Raw genomic sequence first — 22,320 nt, 5'->3', positions numbered from 1 at the left:
ACTGCTCATCACCTGGCCAATACCATCCCTACGATGAAACATGGTGGTGGCAGCATCATGCTGTGGGGATGTTTTTCAGCACAGGAACTGGTAGACTAGTCAGGATCGAGGGAAAGATGAACGGAGCAAAGTACAGAGAGATCCTTGATGAAAACCTGCTCCAGAGCCTTTGCCCCAGTCAGGACCTCAGACTGGGGCAAAGGTTCACCTTCCAACAGGACAACGATCCTATGCACACAGCCAAAACAATGCAGGAGTGGCTTCGGGACAAGTCTCTGAATGTCCTTGAGTGGCCTAGTCAGAGCCTGGACTTGAACCCGATCTAACTTCTCTGGATAGACCTGAAAATAGCTGTGCAGCGACGCTCCCCATCCAACCTGACAGAGCTTGAGAGGATCTGCAGAGAAGAATGGGAGAAACTCCCCAAATACAGGTGTGCCAAGCTTGTAGCGTCATACCCAAGAAGACTTGAGGTTGTAATCGCTGCCAAATGTGCTTCAACAAAGTACTGAATAAAGGGTCTGAATGTAAATGTGATATTTCCTTTTTTTTTTTTTTTTTGCAAACATTTCTAAAAACCTGTTTTTGATTTGTCATTATGGGGTATTTTGTGTAGATTGATGAGGGAAAAAAACGATTTAATCATTTTTAGAAAAAGGTTGTAACGTAACAATGTGGAAAAAGTGAAGGGTCGGAATACTTTCTGAATGCACTGTTAAGGTTATACCTGTCCTTCTGCCACTTCCTTATAGGACAACAGGGAGGTAGTGTGAATGTGTCTATATGGCTGACTATATGACAACAGGGAGGTAGTGTGAATGTCTATAGGGCTGACTATAGGACAACAGGGAGGTAGTGTGAATGTGTCTATATGGCTGACTATATGACAACAGGGAGGTAGTGTGAATGTCTATAGGGCTGACTATAGGACAACAGGGAGGTAGTGTGAATGTGTATATGGCTGACTATAACAACAGGGAGGTGTTGTGAATGTCTATAGGGCTGACTATAGGACAACAGGGAGGTAGTGTGAATGTGTATATATGGCTGACTATAGGACAACAGGGAGATAGTGTGAATGTGTCTATAGGACTGACCTGGAACGACCAAGAGGCTCAGTTTTATCATTATTTTACGCCTGACTTCCCTAGGCACAGACCTTTCAGTTTGCACTGTGTGTGTGTGTGTGTGTGTGTGTATACATGCCCCACTGCATGCCCTGGCTCTTGGCCCAGAACTCCATGGATAAATAATGAAAATATGGCTTTGCCCAAACCTGGGCAGGCACTAAGGTGAGAGTAAGGACAAGCACCTAGTCTTTCCTCTGGTAATTTCACCATTTTAACTTATTTATTAAAGCTCGATGCAAGATTTTAATTACAGATACAATTAATTGTTTATTGCTCTCTGTTGATTACACACTAATTGCAATTACTAATTCACAATAGAATTTGCATTGAAATACTTGACTGCGATAAATAGAGCAATTGGCATTGATGTTACTTTACCGTTGGTAAACGTGCTGAGTCCTTATTAACCCATCACTATCAACACACCCGTCGTTCCCCTGCTCAGACGTTGCATGCATCAACCAATGGTTGCCTGCCATGTCATCAACTGTAACGTCAGCTGCCAGATTGCTATCACATACTGTAAGATCTGGCATGCATGAGCAACGTCTGAGCAGGGGAACACGACCACCGTCTTCCCATGAACCTATTGTGTCGCTGCGTTTTACCAAAGCTCATTGGCTGAGTGAAAAATGAGCAGTTTATACAAGGCTTAGCCTGTAACATTTGCTTGGCGCTGGGCTGACGCAGAGAGAGAGAGGGAGAGAGATAAAGGAGAGGGGAAAGAAAGATGAAGGGGAGATTTACTTTGATTACATCCCAGGGACGTCAATATCTCCTGCGAGCAGCGACTGCTAACACCACAGACACTCCATCACCCTTAGCTGGCAATTAGATACCTTAATAAATGGTCCAATAAACCACCCTCCGTTCCCCTCTCTCTCCATCTCTTTCTTTATCTCTCCCTCCACCCCCTCTATCTCTCCCCTCTCTCTCTCTCTCCTTCTCTCTCTTTATCCTTTACCTGTCTCTCTTCTCCCAGCTTGAATACCCTACTATACAGCGCTAGTGTCTATCACAGTGTGTTCTTGGAGGGAGCCATGAGAATCTGTGCTCATTAGAGATGTCAGCTGCCCACCCAGCAGAATAGCAAGACCAGCCTCTTCTAGACAGTACACAGAGGATATACAGACACACACTGAGAGGCAAGAGACACACACACATTGATGAGAAGTGCAGCACTGGGACACCTGAACTGTACTGTGTTACTATTCAATTCCAGGAGCACTGTTTAGAGACAAAAACAGTCTTTGAAAGTGTGCCTGCAGTGCTGCTGTTCTAAGAGGATGTTTCTCTTCCAAACAGCCTGATTAAGCTGACCTTAAAGCAGAGGGAAATCATTAGAGGTGTTTGAGTACTGTGAACATCCTCACCACCGGGGAATGTGTAATTAAGTATTCACACAGCCATAGGTAACCAATTCTTCAGGGTGTCAATTTACTGGAGAGCCGCACACCTACCACAGCCCCGACATGAATAAAAACACGAGTTATTGTTGCAGTGACTAGTGTCTACTGTATATTTTGGTTTGGGACTTTTTCACAAAGCACAACATACCTCTGAAGTGTCAAATGAAGTTTACAATGAAACTTGGTTTTAATTGCAACCTCTCGTCAGGTTGTTATTGTAAATGAGAATGTGTATTCAATAACCTACCAGGTTAAATAAAGATAATATGAATAAACAATGTGAAATAATAAACAACGTCAACATTTGTGTAGCACATACCCAAAATGGCCACCACGATGTCATCCTTGAGGATTTCGATGGAGCCCCGGGACAAGAAGTAAAGGGCAGTAAGCACATCTCCACAGTGGACCAGTGTGTCGCCCGGTGGGGAGTGGGTGGTCTTGAACCTCATGGCCAGGGCCCTGAGGCAGCCCTTAGTAGCCCCTTGGAACGCCTTGCAGCCCTGGAGCAGACTTGCGTTGAGGTGGAGGCAGATATCAGCCTGGAGACACTCTGGGAAACCCTTTAGGACCTGGGGGCACGAAAAGAGCGTCCACAGCAATAGGAGAATGGTCAGATAGGACTGGGATGGATGTTGTGTCTGTGGTGTTATCAGAGATGTGCTGTCAAACTATCTCGAGACATCTTTGGGTGTGGGTTTGGTTTGTGTTTGTGAGTCAGATTTGGTTTGGAATCCAGAGTGGGTTGATACAATTGCCAATTGTGTTTTGGTCTTCTCAAAATCTAAATACTGCATTGTCATATGTGACTGTTTTAGGAGGGAATTTTTATGGTATTTTCCATAGCTTTTAATCAGAGTACTAGCAGGTGGGGTTAAACAGATGGATATCCAACACTGATATACAAGACACAACAAACTAGGAAAACATGGAAACAAACATGGAAACACGTCTTCCCTTTGATTACAAAATGATTAGCATAAGTGTGCTCATGAGGGAGCTTTCTATCTCACCCCACTAAGTGGGGTATCATTAGTGTCTGTGATTCAGATTTAATATCAAAATAAATAAATAAAATACTTACCTCAAAACTGAATTAACCTGTCATGTAATTTAGAGTATAAGGATAAGAGTGACATTTCAACTACTTAAATTACTACATGCTTAAATACAAATTGTTTCCCTGGAAAAAATGTCACCTAAATTATTCAGTTTCATCAATATCATGACATTAATGCCCTCAATTGGAAAACAAGTAATTTGCCTAGGACTGAACACCACACAGGGTCAAAGGTTACAGGTTAACGGTCATAAGATGACTTTGAACTGTGACATCACAGGGGACCAGAGGACAAGGGAAGGCTTCAAACACACAAAAAGGGAAAATGAAACAACAAAACATCCTTACTCTGTATCACATACAAAACAATGTCCTTAGTAAAAAAAAAAAATCTGGCCAAGTCTACATTTCTTGAAAAAGAGAGGCTATTTTACAATAGTTGGGGAAAAAATCATAGCAGAAGATTTTGGAAAGGAGAGATTGAACAACATTTGGCAAGTGCAGGTGCAAGATCGCTGGGCATGTGTGCCAAGCCTCCCACATGGAGGGAAACCTGGCAGTGCCAGGCTGTCTGTGCCTCTCCCAATGGCAGTATTCACAGCCTGGTAACTACCATATTAAAAATTATGTGATCGTGTTTGAATACACAGATTTCATGCAAATGGTGTTCTTGTGGCAAGCCACATGCAAGTCAATCTGTGAGTGACAACATGGGCTGCTAGAAGCACGAAGGGTTATACTACTGGCTGGCATGCAATGGGGAAGTCAGTATATATACTGAGTGTACAAAACATTAAGAACACCTGCTCTTTCCATTACATAACCTGACCAGGTGAAAGCTATGATCGATGTCACTTGTTAAATCCACTTCAATCAGTGTAGATGAAGGGGAGGAGACAGGTTAAAGAAGGATTTTTAAGCCTTGAGACAATTGAGACATGGATTGTGCATGTGTGCCATTGAATGGGCAACACAAAAGATTCAAGTGCCTTTGAACGGGGTATGGTAGTAGGTGCCAGGCGCACCGGTTTGAGTGTGACAAGAACTGCAACACAGCTGGGTTTTTCACACTCAACAGTTTCCTGTGTGTATCAAGAATGGTCCACCACTCAAACAGAATCCAGCCAACTTGACACAACTGTGGGAAGCATTGGATTCAACATGGGCCAGCATCCCTGTGGAACGCTTTCAACACCTTGTAGAGTCCATGCGCTGACGAATTGAGTCTGTTCTGAGGGCAAAAGGTGGGGGGGGGGGGGTGCAACTCAGTTTTAGGAAGGTGTTTTTAATGTTTTCTACACTCAGTATACATGACATGATCTAGAGAGGGCTACAGTATTTCAAAGTAACTGGGGAGCATGCCTTCAAATTAACATGCTTTTTTTCTAGACTATAAAGACGAAGTGATGGATTTTAATAAATGTATTCTTTGATTTACGTCTTGGTCTACGATTTACTGCACTCTGCCATTTTTTTTAAACAACACGTTTCTGAGGGAAAGAAGTGAACACTATTAACTTTGAACATAGTACCTCCTGCTCTTACCAGAGTGGTGAAGTCATTCCATTTGACATGAGGCAGACATGGAAAAGACAAGTTTCTATAAGTACAGTTAACATCACCAGGGGAAAAGCCAGTTTACATACAGTATCCATGGCTTTCATTCTAGCGTTTAGAATCATAATCAAGATTATAATCATTTCATATAACCATGTTGCTAAGGGAACACACTAGGCTTTATGTTAATAGAAGGACCGTCTTGGAGACAAGGTTGTTTAAGGTCAGAAAAAACATTGAACAGCTTCACCGAGAAGCTAAGTAGGAGAAAGACAGCAATGTAGTAACACAATTGCATCGTCAAACTGTGGGGCTGAACATTCAAAACCTATTGAAGAACAGCAGCAATCTGAATCATCAATCTGAAACTTAACCATTATGCATTACCTTATCCCACCATAAGAATAATGTTACGTCCCAATATTATATATTTTTTTAGCTAAAGTCTCACTTGGAAGACTTATTAGCCTCAAACACACACACTTGCCCACACACACACACACACACAAACGCACACACACAGCCTCCCAACCCCCTACACCCACACCCACCCACCTACCCACACAACCCCCGCACACTCCCCCCATTCGCACCATGTTCATGTCGATGCCGTTGGTGTAGTTCCAGGCGTGTTGGAAGTACTCCTCCAGGCGTTGCCTCAGTGGGTTGGGGATCTGGTGGAAGCGGATGAATTCTTTGACCCGGAGCATCTGCAGGTGGTACCGCGCCGTACCAGAGTACAGCCGCTGGATGATGGCCGACACATTACCGAAGATACTGGCGTACATCAGGGCTGCGAGGGGAGAACCACACCAGGCAGGTGATCATCATGTCATCATCACTGTTAGCAATATTCTCATTTCCCTTAATTAATCAGTAGCTAGGAATATAGTAATACAATAACTTATAAGGTAGGACTGCTTGGCTGTACAGTAATAGTGATTCATTGTAGTAATATGTATAATGCATGAATTTGTTTGTTAGTTCATTCATTCCATCTGTTTTCAGTCCTAGGACAGTGTACACACTCACAGCCGATCAGCATGACACAGATGGAGAAGATCTTCTCAGAGTTGGTGTTGGGGGAGACGTTGCCAAAGCCCACGCTGGTCAGACTACTGAAGGTAAAATAGAGGGCCGTGACGTATTTGTCCTTGATGGACGGGCCAGAGCTGGGGTCACTGTAGTTGTACCTAGGGGGTGAGACGGTACACTCAGTTCATGGTTCGCTACATTTCATGGTATTAAGGCTATGGTACGTTTTTTTTCTAAGGGATTATCCCAACAATTTTGGGGGAAATATTAAAACCAAACAAAAATCTGATTTTGCACCAATATTTCTTAGTTTAATTAGAAAGGGGAAAATCATGAAGTTCTTTCCTATCATTCAACTACATAATTATTAAGGAGTCATGTGATACAGTATATAGTATTGGGGTACATTGAGGCACAAGTCCATGGTACATATTGTCACGATATTCAGTATTTCGGTATATTTTATCTTGCCTAGTACCTCTTTCCAATGGACACGCCCAGGTTATCCAGCCAGCCAATCTTGTGCTCCAAATAGGGCTTCTCCACGTTGCCGATGGCGTACCAGATGCAGGCCAGCCAATGGGCAATGAGGGCGAAGATGCACATGAGGAGCATAAGGACGGCGGCGCCGTACTCTGAATATCGGTCCAGCTTACGGGCCACGCGAACTAGTCGGAGCAACCGGGCGGTCTTCAGCAGGCCAATCAGAGTGGTGGTCTGAGGGGACATAGAAGTAAACAGAGCTGTGATTGGCTGGGGGTTTGAGTGTTACAGTACAGTGCAGACAAGTTATTTGTTGATTGGATACACAACAACAGGAAGCAATTTGTTGTTATTAGGTGTACCCTTAAGGTCAGGTCAAAGGTTAGGGCTTAGGGTGAAGATAGTACTGTTACAATCAAGCTTGGCTGAATGACAACATCCAGTTTCTAATTCCAGTTTCTAAATCACTGAACATGACAGTGTGTCAATGGAAGTGACCTCTGCAAAAACTAGACTGCTGTCTAAACCAGCAGAGAGGAGAAACAATAACAGAAGTATAACATCATATATTTCCATCATTCTAAAATGTGGTTAGGAGGAATGAGGGGTGAGGACGATTTAGCAAGCCTATATACTGATACTAAGACGACTGCAGAAAATAATATGTTTTTAAAGAACAATACAAATAAATAAATAACTTTGAGCCTTTGACAGAGAACCTCCAAGTCTTCCAGCCAGGCAGCATGAAAACAAACACCACTCTTCTCTTCTCCTCCCACCCCTCCTGCCTTCTGTTCAGTTTAATTTAAACAGCCTTAATCCTGGCATCTCTCCATCTTGGTTCCTGCCCGGCTAAATTAAAACAGTGGCAAAAAAAAATTAACGACCACGGCATGCCATGAGATAAGACCTGATTTATTATTAGTGTTGCACAGTCTGCAAACAGCATAAGTGAGTCTTAGGGAAACGCTAATAGTTTGTTCCCCATCTCATCAGGACTGACGATTATAGTAATATCCTGAGGAAAATCATTCCTACTACTGTTTCTCGTCCTCTACGGTCACTACGGCTCCTCAGCTCTCTACACCTGTATACATTTAATTACAGGGTGCTTCTCCCGTTTACAGATGAGACTCAATTTGACAGTGACTATGGTGCCTTGTCTCATAGAAGGGGGTCTGATTTATGGTGTGACACTTACTCGACTCTGTCACAGGGGGAATATGCTCTGCTGAGGGACACGGATGGTACTGCTGAGGCTCTGAGAGCTCCATTACAAACCACCCGGCCCACCCACACAACTCTTCCCCCTAAATCGCTGCAATCATTTACAGTAGCTTTCGTCTCCTATACTCTTAGAAAAAAAAGGTGTTATCTAGAACCTAAAAGGGTTATTTGGCTGTCCCCAAATAATAACTCTTTAAAAAAACCTTTTTGGTTCCAGGTAGAACCCTTTTGGGTTCCATGCAGAACCCTGGAACCAAAAAGGGTTCTACCTGGAACCAAAAAGGGTTCTCCTATGGGGACAGCTGAAGAACCCTTTTGGAACCCTTTTTTCAAAGAGTGTACTTCTCAACAGGGAAGAGAAATCAGTCTCAGACAGACAGGGCATATCCTAACTCAATCAAATTCTTTCCATGTTTTTAGAATTTGTCCTAACTGATCTTGACTGGAATGTCTGATGTGCAGAGAGACTGACGGGTTTGTGTGCGAAAAGGGGTGCTTTAGTAGGCTATATTAGTGTATGGTTGATTAAAATACTTGCTTAACTCTGCAGCGCTTGTGAGTTGAAGAGTGGAGAGCTAAAGCTTCTCCCTAACAACCCTGGTGGTAAATGAAATGTGTCCGGGGATGGGGATGGGGTTGGCTAGTCATCTGTGTTGGCCTGTCCACTCTACACAACCCCTGATAGACAGACAGCATGTGACGGCTTGTGTTCAACCCCTGTCTGAAATAACAGACATAATCCCATAGGCTACTGGCTACAACAGGGTTTTCTAAATATGCTCCTGGGGCCCGATCCCAACTTAGGAATTTATGCCTTTCCTATGCACTCATCAGTATTTCCTATTCAGACGTACCTTATTTAGTTGTGTAACACGCTCTGCAGGTGTGGCTACCTTGCACAATCTGTATACATTTCATTCAACCGCTGAAAACCCTCCCACTTGCTGGCCAACAGGTTTTCTTGTACAGGTTTTCAGTACATTTATCCCTTTAAATAACGTTTTAATTAGAATTATGTTGACAGACTCAATAGAATACATCGAGAGAGCGGGTTCAGAATATGGGGATAAATGAAAGAAAGCCATCTATGCATATTGATCTCCGTTTCAGCACCAACTAGACATTTTAGGGTTAGGAAATTATGTATGAATCAAAAAATTAATTGTTTGGAGAGTCTTTACGCACAAAATACTGTATATTGATGAATAAAAAATACAGTGGTTTGATTCATCCTGAAAGCTGTCATATTCAAGTTCAATCCATTCAATATTGGAAGGTAGAAAAAGGGGTTGCACAATGATACTATAAATATACCCTAATTCTCACTAATCATGGAAGTGTATGACAACGGTCCAGTCGTCGTGAACCGTGCGCCAGGCTACAGGTTTAACCTGCTATGTGTGGTCTGAGTTCCATAATGATTCAAATAGGCTACATGTCCTAAATTATTGCGCAACGTTAGCCTAATATGATCCACTAATGCTAGCGACCCTCAGGAACAATGTACAAGGATGTGACAGAGAAAATAAAGGTAAACAGAATGGAATGGAATGATGCTAAAATAAATGCATGTGGGTATTATTGACTGTGGCTCCCGATAGTGGCTAATATTTAACATGATACAAATTGTAAAATAAAATGGAGAAAAGCCTAGTCATATAATCAAAACATTCTATAGCACCTACATCAACTCAGCAGGTTCAGCCCTACAGAAGCCTATAGCTTGGGTCTGCACATTTCATCCATGCAAATTATGAGGGCCCATAATTAGAATTCTGAATAACGGCACAGCTATTTATATCCTATTTCACTGTGAAAAATCATATACATGCCATGTTGATGTGATTTTCAGTTTGCTTCCATATGGCTGGTTTCACATTCATCTCCAGGGATCATAAGGAAAAATCATCTAAAACAATTGCTATGTGTATTTACAATCCCCTTCTCCAAATGATTACTCATTTACCTAGCTCTAATCAATAGATCTTATCAAGTTGTAAATTACAGTGCATGGGGAATGGTATTATATCTATCCGAAAAAATCAAGTAGATGCTTTTCCACTTGGAACCAGTAGGTTCGCTAGACCTTATTCATGGTTTCATCGCGCGTAAAGGTGGTGGAATTATTAGGGAATTAGGTAAAGGTCAGAATATAGTGTATCTGTAGACACACCTCCTCCACACCTTCATTTATTAGAATATTGGGTAAATAGCATGCTATTCTCATACTTAAATTCAAAGTCAGAATACGCAAAGAGAGAAAAGCCCATAAAAATTGAATTACGTTCCATTTACGCGTGCTTAACTCGAATCTGAGCCCTAGAGAGCAACTGTCTGGGTATGCAGGTTTTTAATCCAGCAATGACACACCTGTTTCAAATACTCAACAAATTCAATTTGGACCTCAATTGGCTTAATTGGCTGTTGCTGCAGGACTTACACAAAAACCTGTACATGTTATCATAAAATGTAGCTTCTGCTGCTTATTTCCTGAAAAGTGAGAGACACTATATTACATGGACACACATTGTGGCATGGCACCCCTCGTCTGTCTGTTCCTCTTCCTGTTCCTGCCATTCACTGCCAACCCCAGACTGAGGGCAACTCTCTGGTACAAGACACCTGATGGTAAATAATGACTCGACAAATCACTGCTCTGACACGCCACTGCTCCCTACACATGCTCGCTTGTCGTCATTTTGCAGGAGACATCTTTTCTTTCCGGAACATCATGTACCCTATCCCGTCCCGCTCTGTGATGTGCCAGCAAGGGACACACTTAGCAGTCGCTGCTCGGCTGAGATATTGACATCCTGTGAGTGTAATCAGAGTAGATACATCTTCCCTTGTTCTCCTCCTCTCTCCCTCTCACTGCAGTCTTTCTCTCTCTCCTTTTCAAGAGTTGAGAACTTGGAACGCTATTGTTCCACCTGATGGGATCCAAAAGCAACACTGACAAACAACAACAACAAACTGCAGTTTAACACTCATAGCTATTTGAGAGGCAGACGCCGGTCAACAGTTTTAGGACGCCCGAGGCCATCTGGCAAAGCTAGATGAAAACTACAGGAGCACCGTCATGGCGAGGAGGACCCTGAGGTTGCCTGTGAAAGTGACTAAGCGACTTTAATTCAAACATTTCAGAGAATGAGGGAAAACTACAGGAGCACCATGTCATCACGACTTGGACCCGAGGCCTAAGGACACGTGTCTGTGAGTAAGCGACTAAGTGACTAATGCCTGATTCACTCTATTGGGCCGACATAAATGGTTCTTTCAAGCACGGTTCCTGTAACTATGGTGGATATGTAACCAGGCCAGCACAGCACAGTACAGCTCGGTTTGACTCTGCTCAGCTTGGCTTAGTAGTGTACAAAGGGTCTAAGCGTTTTCCCTTACTTCATCCGATCCCGAGCCGAAGATGAGGAGGTCAAAGGGGATGGCCGCCACCATGTCGATGAGGAACCAGCCCTTGAAGTAGTGGATGGCTATCTTCGCCGGGTGGCTGACCACCTCCTCGTTGAGATTCACATAGGTTGTCCTGAAGTTGATCAATATGTCCACGATGAACATGATGTCCACCATGAGGTCGACCACGTTGAGCGGCGAGCACGAGTAGCCGCACTCCCTCCTCTTCTGCTCCTCTAGGTCGTTGAGGAGGAAGGCGGCGGAGTAGGGCGTGAAGATAGCCGTGTAGATGACCAGCAGCAGGATGAGCCAGTCCCACACCGCTTTGAAGGGGCTATAGTGGAGGATGGTTAACTTGTCCATGCGTGGCGTCTGGAGCTTGTACTCGGGAAGCACATCTGCGCCCAGGGATAGCACCTGAGGAGGAAGGAGGGAGGAGTTAAGAGGAAGTAAAGTGAAGACATGAAGAAAATGGTGGCTTGGATCGATGTATTAGAAGAGTGAATGAATCCTATAGAATCCTACGGAAATACTTTGAAATATAAGCTAAAGTCAGTACGATGTCAATATTGTATAGGGGCCTACAGCATAAGCCACATGGCTAATGTTGCATTCAAATATTCTGTAACAATATTTAAAACTACTGTACAGTACATCACAGCCTATATGTAGGCTATTATGGATACATACATGTACATGGCCAATATATATAACAGTAATAAGTGAATTCTATGGATGAAAATACACAATGGTTAACATCATCAGCTTGCCCCTTGTGCTTGGCTGAAACAATGGTCCTGTAGGGAGGATAACTATACATTTACAGTATCCATTCATATACAGACTGCTTAACCTCCTCAGGCATACTATACATTGTTTATGAGGAGATCACTGGACACTAAACACAGCTGAACTCCCAGAGGAAATCAGTCATGTGGAAATATATAAAGAACACAGTGTCTTAACTATCCTTTTAGAAATACAAAACCCATTCGCCACACATAAATACTTAAAGAAGTACATGTTAGCTTAGTATCTTACTATATTAGCCAGCAAATTGCAAACAAGTAATACGACAGGAATGTCCTTGTAGCGGCTTCTACGTAGGAAAAACCCTATTTAAGGAATGTGTAATTGCGTCAATATCCCAACTATTCCAGCTACAGTATCGCCTGTCCCTGGACAACTTTTAACATCAATATCACAGCTAATAGTCTCAATGACACTAAGGCGATTATCATGGTAGGAAGTGGTGGGATATAGTCATTCATTCTGTAGCTTGACACTTTAATGCCAGGGAAGACATTTCTGGCTCTGCTTCTCATGGCTGATTATCACTGTGTCGAGACGGGAGGGGGGGGGGGGGGGGGGGGGAGGAGAGAGAAAGAAAAAGGTGAAGTGCTTCACCCTAGGGCAGAGAAGTAATTATTGTAGATGGATAGAAGAGCAAGATGAAATAGAGCCTTGGAAATGGAATGAGGGCTCCATTTCGGTCGCCTTCGCCATAGAGCTAGAATTACTAGAATAGGAATCCCCATTCAAGTCAATGTTCCATGATGGTCCATTCAAGTAATTATTTCCAATTATTTCCTCCACCATCTAGGCCTACTCCTAGCCGCACCCTGGAAGGGATCACCTCGGCAACCCCTGTGATTGAGTGGGACGAAGGGAAGCGGGCTTAAGTGATTATAATGGAATTGGTTATTAGATGTCTTCTGTCCCCTCCCCTGTGTGATTACAGGTCAATAGAACAACCCTCCAATATATCACACCCTTTAAAGCAAATCACCAAATTAACGGCAGAGAGAGAAAAAGCTTTTCATTATTCATGTCCAGCTAGTTATCTTCATTAAAGGTTTTGGTAATTAGGCTACAGGCAGTTTTATTTTCTATCATCAAACTGCACTTTGCTCAAAGTGGAAAAGAAGCACAAGGCAGTGATTGTCATGAGCAACCTCTTTTTGAATTAACGTGTTGTTTTGTGACTCTTGATGACATACCACCTAAATCAGGCAGAATCACATACCATGTAGATCGATTAGTCGATGTGGCCTACTGGGCTACTGCATTTGTAAGGAGTTGGTAAAAGGAGTCCCTAACCTCTGACCCAGGGTTAGATGTTTCTAGACCTATATCAGGGCTGCCCAACCCTCTTCCTGGAGATCTACCGTCCTGTGGGTTTTCAGTCCAACCCTAATTTAACACACCTGATTCTACTTATTAGCTGCTCAACAAGACCTTAACTAGCTGAATCAGATATGCTAAATTAGGGTTGGACTGAAAACCTACAGGAGGGTAGATCTCCAGGAAGAGGGTTGAGCAGCCCTGGCCTATATGATCCTGTTAATCAATTTAGGGTCGGTTAATCTGATCCTATATCTGTGGTTAGTGGCAACATCTGATTTGAGTCATATGGTTATATAGGTAAACTGTCTCTGAGCCTGCTGGCAAGCCTAGGGAGGAGTCAGTTGGCAGAATGAGAGCTCAGGTGAGCATGTCACTCTCCCTGATCTGTTACTAAATCAATAATTCAGACATAATTATTTCATGCACGTAGTGTGGCTTCATTTGCTATTGTGCAAATTAACTCTCTCTTCTGGGATAACAATATGCAAATGAGAGCTCTGATCATTTCACCCTCTCACCTTATTCGTTTGTATTGTTGGCAAAACTGAAACAAAGCCATGACATAACGACTAGTAAAACTGAAGCAAACCCATGAAAACCTGGAGAAATACAACCTAATGGAAATAACATTAAGTATCAAACAAGTTGTTTTATATGGAGCATCAACATGCATTGACGTCGCTTATCAATCTACAGCACAGACTCAGATCTCCTCATGTCAATCATCCATCTGTTTAGTGTGGTTGAGTTCTGTGTCGAACCAGCAGACTACAGTACGTGTTTATTCTGCAGCGTAGAGCACGTCTCTCTACACAAACTCTGGAGAGACTTGGTCTCCAGACGTCTGCTGGAACAGTATGATCCTCACAGCCAGACAACAGGGGAGGAACAGGGAACAGGAGCTCAGGGCATTACATTCAGACAACAGGGGAGGGACAGGGAACAGGAGCTCAGGGCATTACATTCAGACAACAGGGGAGGAACAGGGAACAGGAGCTCAGGGCATTACATTCAGACAACAGGGGAGGAACAGGTGCTCAGGGCATTACATTCAGACAACAGGGGAGGAACAGGGAACAGGAGCTCAGGGCATTACATTCAGACAACAGGGGAGGAACAGGGAACAGGTGCTCAGGGCATTACATTCAGACAACAGGGGAGGAACAGGGAACAGGTGCTCAGGGCATTACATTCAGACAACAGGGGAGGAACAGGGAACAGGAGCTCAGGGCATTACATTCAGACAACAGGGGAGGAACAGGGAACAGGAGCTCAGGGCATTACATTCAGACAACAGGGGAGGAACAGGGAACAGGTGCTCAGGGCCTCACAGTCAGAAAAATACATCAAACACTAAAGAAACAAGCAAATACAATCCTAGTATCTAGTTTGATCAAATGAATGAGATGGTGAAGGGAAAAAACGTGTTCAATGTAATCTGTTCAATAATAAGCAGTAGATGGTTGCTAACCAAACATACAACCAGGAAAGAAAAACAAGACGCTGTTATGAGTCTAGATAATCAACTATAACTCTATCTGACATAGGCCTGCTGTATAACAACAATGTTCCACTGCAGTAGGTATATCCAATATGAACTATATCAGGGGATGGTAACTCCATTCCTTTGGGGGCCTGATTGGTGTTACACTTTTGCCTCAGCCCCAGCTAACACACCTGATTCCAATAGTCAACTAATCATGATCTTCAGTTTAGAATGCAATTAGTTTAATCAGCCGTGTTTGCTAGGGATGGGGAAAAAGTGTGACACCGTTCCGGCCCCCAAGGACTGGAGTTACCCATCCCTGAACAATATAAATATTTACATTTTAGTAATTTAGCAGACGCTCTTATCCAGAGCGACTTACAGTTAGTGAGTGCAGACATTTTCATACTGGTCCCCCGTGGGAATCAAACCCACAACCCTGGCGTTGCAAGCGCCATGCTCTACCAACTGAGCTACACGGGACTATGCACAACAAATACTAAGATCTGGTTGGAAAATACAAGCTGCAACCCACTATTGAGATGTATGACACACACGCGTTACAGGAGTGGGTCGCAGTTCCGGAGTTACCCACTAGGTGTCATCCTCCGACAACCATAGGCACCTCCTCATTATATTCCTATTGGTGTCACCTGTAGCTATCTGATTCACCTGTGTATTTATGCCCTCACTTCCCTGTGTTCCCTTGCTCAATTTTCTCTGCTAGTTCCTTGATGTCAAGCAGTACGTATCAGTGTCGGATCACCTGACGGAGTTACAGGTACTCGAGAAGTGTTCTCCCTGTGTCATTGTGTTTTTCCAGTCAGAGTTAGTATTTTGTATTGTTTGTTGTCAGACTGTTTTTTGGAGACCTATGTGCTCCTCATTTGTTTTCGTGTATAGTCCACTGTTTTGAATCCTGGCTTTTGGACCACCAGTAAAGATCCTTGTTTCACTATCCTTGCCCCTGTCTATCCTGCACAGCACCTGGGTCACACCTCACACCAACCCTTACACACTCACCAGCATATGTCCTCTAAACTAGAAGATGCCCTTAATGCCAATAACAAACTAAGATCTGCCTTCATGGAAACCCCCAGTGCTAGATACTGTATAGTATATACTGTATACACCAGTGGAGGCTCCTCAGAGGAGGAAGGGGAGGACCATCCTCCTCAGTGAATTTCATAAAATCTAAATAGCGAAACATTAAAAAAGTTATCCTTTTAAGATAAAACTATACTAAATATATTCACATCACCAAATAATTGATTAAAACACACTGTTTTGCAATGAAGGTCTACAGTATCCTCAGCAGCACTCTGTAGGGTAGCACCATGGTGTAGCCGGAGAACAGCTAGCTTCTGTCCTCCTCTGGGTACATTGACTTCAATACAAAACCTAGGAGGCTCAAGGTTCTTACCCCCTTCCATAGACTTACTCAGTAATTATGACAACTTCCTGAGGACGTCATCCAACCTATCAGAGATCAGAGAATGAATCTAGTACTGAAAGTATGAGCTACAGCTAGCTAGCACTGCAGTTCATAAAATGTGGTGAGTAGTTGTCTTAAAGAGGGAGAAAGACAATATTTCAACAGTTTTGAACAAATTAATTTCTTCCAAAATTAAGGAGAAGCAAGAGAGAGAGAGAGAGCTAGCTATATTTGGTTGTATTTTTTTTTAACTTTCACTTTCCCTTACTTAACTAGCAAATGCAGCTAGCTAGTTTAGCCTACTCAAACACCCGGCTCAAACAGAGAGGGATGCTATATTAGCTAGTTATGACGTGACAACGATGTAGGCTTTGTGTAGCGGCTAGTGGTCATGATATGAAGGTTTGGCTTGGAAAGGTTTTTTCGCCTGGTCACAGACAGCTGATGTGTTGTGCACTGAAGTCCACAAGCGAAGGGAAAAGGTGAGAGGAGGAGAGCGCGTAGATAGTTGTGAGAAGGAATTATATATACAATGAGCAAAGTGATCATCTGTTTTTATGTGGCTGCTATGAAAGTTAACTGTTTGGTGTGATCAGGGGTGTATTCATTCCGCCGATTCTGTTGAAAAATGCAACGGAAAAAAGCAAACGGAACAAAACAGGGATAAACATACCTGAATTTGTCCAATAGAAACTCTCATTTGCAACTGTTGGACTAATGACTACACCCTAGATCAGCTAGATGCAGGCAAAAGTGTGCAAGTCTGTATTGCATGTGTCACTGTCTGTCACCTTGATTACTCAAAATTCTCTCAACCTGTGCATCTACGTTGTAAACTTTCATTCATAGGCTATGTTGTAGCAACCTCAGGGAAAATGTGAGTATCATGTAGTAGCCTAAACCTATCGATGTTACATTGAACTGGGTGAATGGAATATGAATGACAGTCATCCAATATGCTGTAATAGAAATAAGGCCATGCTCATAAAAAAAATAATTATCCTCCCTCATCTTAAAAGGCACTGACCGCCACTGGTATACACATTATCAGTAGAACAGCAACATCCTTTTCTGTTCTGGACAAAGTGGCCCTGACAGATCGTAAAGGTCAACCAGCTCTGCCATAGCGACACACAGATGCACGCACACACAGACCAACAAGCATGCAGGCAGGAGTACACACAAGCAGCCTGATTTCTCTCCTCCCCCATTGGGACCCACACAAGGAGGCGTTGGTGTACTGCATACTCTCCACGGGGCAGACAGACAGACAGACAGACAGACAGGATTGTGAGGATGACCTCTAACCTGTGTGTAACTAGAGTGTATCCCTGAGCCCTGGTAAGAGAATCTGTCCTGATCCTCTAAAGGTGATATACACCTTCACTGGTTTACTTATTTAAACAAGCCCCTTTCAATGAATTAGCTAACGTCAGACAGTAACAACAGTGCAGCGTATGCAGACACTGTGTTCTGACCTGGTGGTGTTCCGTGTGTGTCTTGTGTGTGTGGGGTAGGGGATAATTACCGCTCTCTACTGTATAACATTGGGGCAGATGACTATTCATGTGATTATTCATTGAGGTAATAGTACATCCAGCTACAGCACACTATACATCTGTAACTCTGTCTGTACAGAACAAACACACAGAAAATACATGTCTTCTGTATGGAACAGATTCTATAGAATGGATTCTAACTCCAACATTATAGTTCATTGAGTGATGCTCCAACATCTTGACTTGTGTCACTGACCACCAACTCTACCGAGCACAAGGCACAGGGCCTTTCATGACCTCTGACCTCTGTCATTACCTCTTACCTGTGTGACCTTATCGGTGACGTTGTGCGTTCGGTCCTTGACCTTTGGGGCGATGATGGTTTTCTCGGAGGACGGAGGGGAGGGGCACTTCTTGTCGTTGTTGGCCTCTGAGAAGTTGAGCGTGATGAGGGGGATCTTGTTGATTGTGCTGTATCTGTTGAGGTGGGAGTCGGACGTGGAGCCCAGAAGACTGGATTTGATCTGGTTGATGGGTCCTGGAGGAGAATTTCATGGAAAGAGAGGTTTGGAAATGGCTAGCGTGGTGATGCTAGGCTAAGCTAGTTCGGTGATGCTAGGCAAGGCTAGCACGGTGATGCTAGGCTAGGCTAGCTCGGTGATGCTAGGCTAGGCTAGCACGGTGATGCTAGGCTAGGCTAGCTCGGTGATGCTAGGCTAGGCTTGCTCGGTGATGCTAGGCTAGGCTAGCACGGTAGTGTCTGATACAGCTTGAGGGTTTGACGGTATGCTAATAAATTAAAGGGGACCTCAAGTGTGGTTCATGTGGTAGGTGTGTCAATAGGCTGCTGTGTCTATTTGTTATGTGTGGGAGCGTGAGTATGGAACTGTTTTTTGCTCTTGAGTGAACTCAATTGCTGTCACAAGACAAGTGAACAACCACAGGACAACAGTAGAAATTCAACAGTTACAAGTCAAACAGATCCACCCTAACCCTCAGATCCACCCTACCTTCCCTTCAACAGCTGTAGAAATGACAAACTTGGTTTTCCAAGTGTTATATTAAAAGTGTAATTAACAATATTAGTGAAATAATTCTGTCCACAAACAAAGGAAATGTAAACATAAAGTATATCTCAGTCAATGGATATGGCTTTCATGATTCATACATCCACAAATAAGCTCTGTTACTATGCGAAAATACAGTACAACACTGCCATAAAACCTCACCACGTTGAACAACACACACACTGTCACACGTAGTAACGACTGTGGGCATTATGGAAAAGAGAGGGAATGTGTCAACTGCTGATCCAGAGGAATGAGATCCAAACGAGAAGATGGAGGGATGAATCATTCTCCCTTTTCACAAACGAGTGTTGAGAATACGGTGAGTGATACTTACACAAACAAAAGACATGCGCAGCTTGAATACATGCTACAGCAGCATTGTACGGTACAGTATGTGTGCATTACAGACATATAGGAAAAACTCAAGCCATACCCCCAGCCATCCAGGACCGAGACACTAGCAAATCAGGAGAGAGAGAGGGAGGGAGGTAGAGAGCAGCGTAAAGAGGAAGTGACCTCAGAGAGAGGGGAGGGGTCAAAGGTCTGTATAATTCTGCAGGCACTTCCTGAGTGTCATGTTAAATCTATTTTAGCAACATCAGAGTGATTTTTTTAGTAGAGATAAAAATACTATCTGGCCACTTTGTTAAGGTAATGAAAAATATCCCGGAAATCAGAGACATAAGGTCTAAAGGTAAGAATACAAACAATAGCTGATAACATTTATCAGATGCTGCTCCAAATCTTTCCATGTTCACTGGAGTAGGTATCAGTGGAGGCTGGTGGGAGGAGCTATAGGAGGATGGGCTCATTGTAATGGCTGAAATGGAATTAATGGAAAAGCATCAAACATATGAAAACCACATGTCTGACTCCGTTCCATTTATTCCAATCCAGCCATTATAATGAGCCCGTCCTCCTACAGCTCCTCCCACCAGCCTCCTCTGGTAGGTATTGATCCAGAATGCACTTTTAGGCTAGTAAAGACATTGATTTCAGAGGAAAGTACAGTCATTTCATTCATTTCTGGAGGTTACATTTACATTTTAGTCATTTAGCAGACGCTCTTATCCAGAGCGACTTACAGTGCATACATTTTCATACTGGCCCCCCGTGGGAATCGAACCCACAACCCTGGCGTTGCAAACGCCATGCTCTACCAACTGAGCTACACAGGGTTAAAAGGCTCTCAGACATTTGATAACATTCCAGTGACGTAGAATTACTTATCATTACGTTTTTGATCTATAATAGTAGTGTCCACATGAGGAATGAATACGGTAGTGTGTTTGACTAGTGAAGTAGTCATGGATCGGAATACTTTTTTAGTAAAGTGAAGACAAAATGGAGGACGTTATTCAAGCAAACAGACAAACCATCACTCTATTCCCTTCAACTGTCTGACACAGGACAAAGGAAATAGCCTACCAGTTGTTTTTGGGAAAGGGGACTATTGACAGCAGGCAAAGACAACTGTTATTATGATTCATTGACTATTATAGATTTCCTGTTCTATGGAAATGAGAGGCAAGATTTGTTTTCATGCAGTCGTGTGGCAGGTCAAAAGTCAGCCTGATTTTTCAGAACAATCAGTTGGGATCTGCAAGCTTGCAGGGCACTCACAGGTCACGTCTTACTACAGCATGAATAATACTACTACTATGCCGTGCAAGCCTCTATGGCATTCTCAGAGGCAATCACAAATGTATCAGTCCAGCATTAGCATTCAACACAGACTTATGTTGTTGGTGAGTTGAAAAATCCATGCAGCAAGCAGTTCAGGCTATATATTCTATATCCGTGCTATGTTCAAGGAACGTGCGGTTGTTACCTTTGATATTGCGGCCATTGTCTGCGATTGCATAGTGTTGAGGAAGAGAGAGGGGGATGGGAGGAAGGTGGAGGAGAGAGAGGAGATTCCAGATCTGTACGTAGCTAGCTAGTGATGGAAGACGACCCACATAAAAGCCCTATCGCCGTCCCACAGTTCATTATCATGAAGTAGACATATTACAGTGTCAGCCGCAGGGGCCCTTTGAATGAGAAACGCAGATTCAATGGTGTAGGGAGAGAGAAATATCAGCTGGATACAGAGACAGGGAGAGTCTGGAGCTGTACTGTAACCCCCCCCCCCCCATGTTAACTGTGGGTGGAAAGAATCAGGATAGATGTGGTGATTCAGGAGTCAGGATAGATGTGGTGATTCAGGAGTCAGAATAGATGTGGTGATTCAGGAGTCAGGATAGATGTGGTGATTCAGGAGTCAGAATAGATGTGGTGATTCAGGAGTCAGAATAGATGTGGTGATTCAGGAGTCAGAATAGATGTGGTGATTCAGGAGTCAGGATAGATGTGGTGATTCAGGAGTCAGGATAGATGTGGTGCTGCCTGATGACTCAGAGTAGGTACAGTTGAGTTGGGAGAGTTACCCCCATTCACTGATCCAAGGTCAGATTTGATTTGCACCACATGTAAAAATGGTTGGGATAGGGACCAAATCTACTGCGTAAGTACAGCAAGGCCGAATTGATTTAATATAGCATAACATCTCAGGGTGAGGCGGATGGGGTAGTCAAGCATTTCCGACCATGGAGGTCGTGTTGACTTACATACCTTCACTGGCATGTCGGTCCCTGAAGGCCATCTTGGAGTTGTATCCGAAACCCTCCATGTCCTGAGCGGAGGAGGCCCTCCGGATACTACACACACTCTCCCTGGACGCGGTGGGGGTCAGGCCTGGGATGGTGGGGGCCAGAGGGCCCACAGTCTGGGGCTGGGGAACCGCTTGGGGGACGAGACTGTCCCAGACGGGCCCCTTGGGGGACGAGTGGTCCAGGGGTCCCGACACAGGGGTGGAGCAGTGGCTGGGACCGATGAGGGCCCTTGTGTCGTTGGCGTAGGAGGGGCTGCAGCTCTCCCGGGTGGGCAGTGACTGGAAGTCGCGGGTGGCCACCGACTCTTCACTGCGGCGGGGCGAGTCTATCATGACGGCGTCAGGGTCCTCCTGAGGGAGGGACTGCTTACTGATGCCCAGGAGGTGTAAGGCTGGCAGCCGCAAACAAAAAAATCTACCTTTCCCTGGAGAGAGAAGAGAGAGAGAGAGAGAGAGAGAGAGAGAGAGAGAGAGAGAGAGAGAGAGAGAGAGAGAGAGAGAGAGAGAGAGAGAGAGAGAGAGAGAGAGAGAGAGAGAGAGAGAGAGAGAGAGAGAGAACAATTGTTCAACAGCGATGCTTGGAATATTTCCAACAGTAAGAGAGAAATTGTTTTTGCAAAACTCTGCCCATTTCAGAGTGGTTCATTATGACTTCATTAATTGTGGAGGTATTCTTAATTTGATCGTGACTAGGTAGAAACAAGTAGGGGAAGATAGCGCACTGGATAGATGCTCTGTAGC

General features: G+C 43.8%; 1 protein-coding gene across 1 annotated transcript in view; it reads right to left on the bottom strand.

Moving 5' to 3' along the window:
* Positions 1-22,004, bottom strand: part of LOC311118982 (voltage-gated inwardly rectifying potassium channel KCNH7-like) — a gene marked incomplete at both ends in the record, with an annotated part of 30,041 nt that extends 8,037 nt beyond the window's left edge. The window contains 9 exons of the mRNA XM_084193734.1: positions 2,859-3,111; positions 5,750-5,949; positions 6,189-6,349; positions 6,670-6,908; positions 11,301-11,726; positions 18,180-18,394; positions 19,360-19,383; positions 20,758-20,778; positions 21,540-22,004. Of these exons, the coding sequence (XP_084049860.1) occupies positions 2,859-3,111; positions 5,750-5,949; positions 6,189-6,349; positions 6,670-6,908; positions 11,301-11,726; positions 18,180-18,394; positions 19,360-19,383; positions 20,758-20,778; positions 21,540-22,004 (2,004 nt within the window). The remainder of the gene's footprint in view (positions 1-2,858; positions 3,112-5,749; positions 5,950-6,188; positions 6,350-6,669; positions 6,909-11,300; positions 11,727-18,179; positions 18,395-19,359; positions 19,384-20,757; positions 20,779-21,539) is intronic.
* Positions 22,005-22,320: the final 316 nt, after the last annotated feature.

This window comes from Coregonus lavaretus (assembly GCF_964263955.1).
Source record: "Coregonus lavaretus genome assembly, contig: HAP1_SCAFFOLD_5515, whole genome shotgun sequence".
Lineage (NCBI taxonomy): Eukaryota > Metazoa > Chordata > Actinopteri > Salmoniformes > Salmonidae > Coregonus > Coregonus lavaretus.
This window is presented reverse-complemented; position numbering and strand designations above follow the sequence as displayed.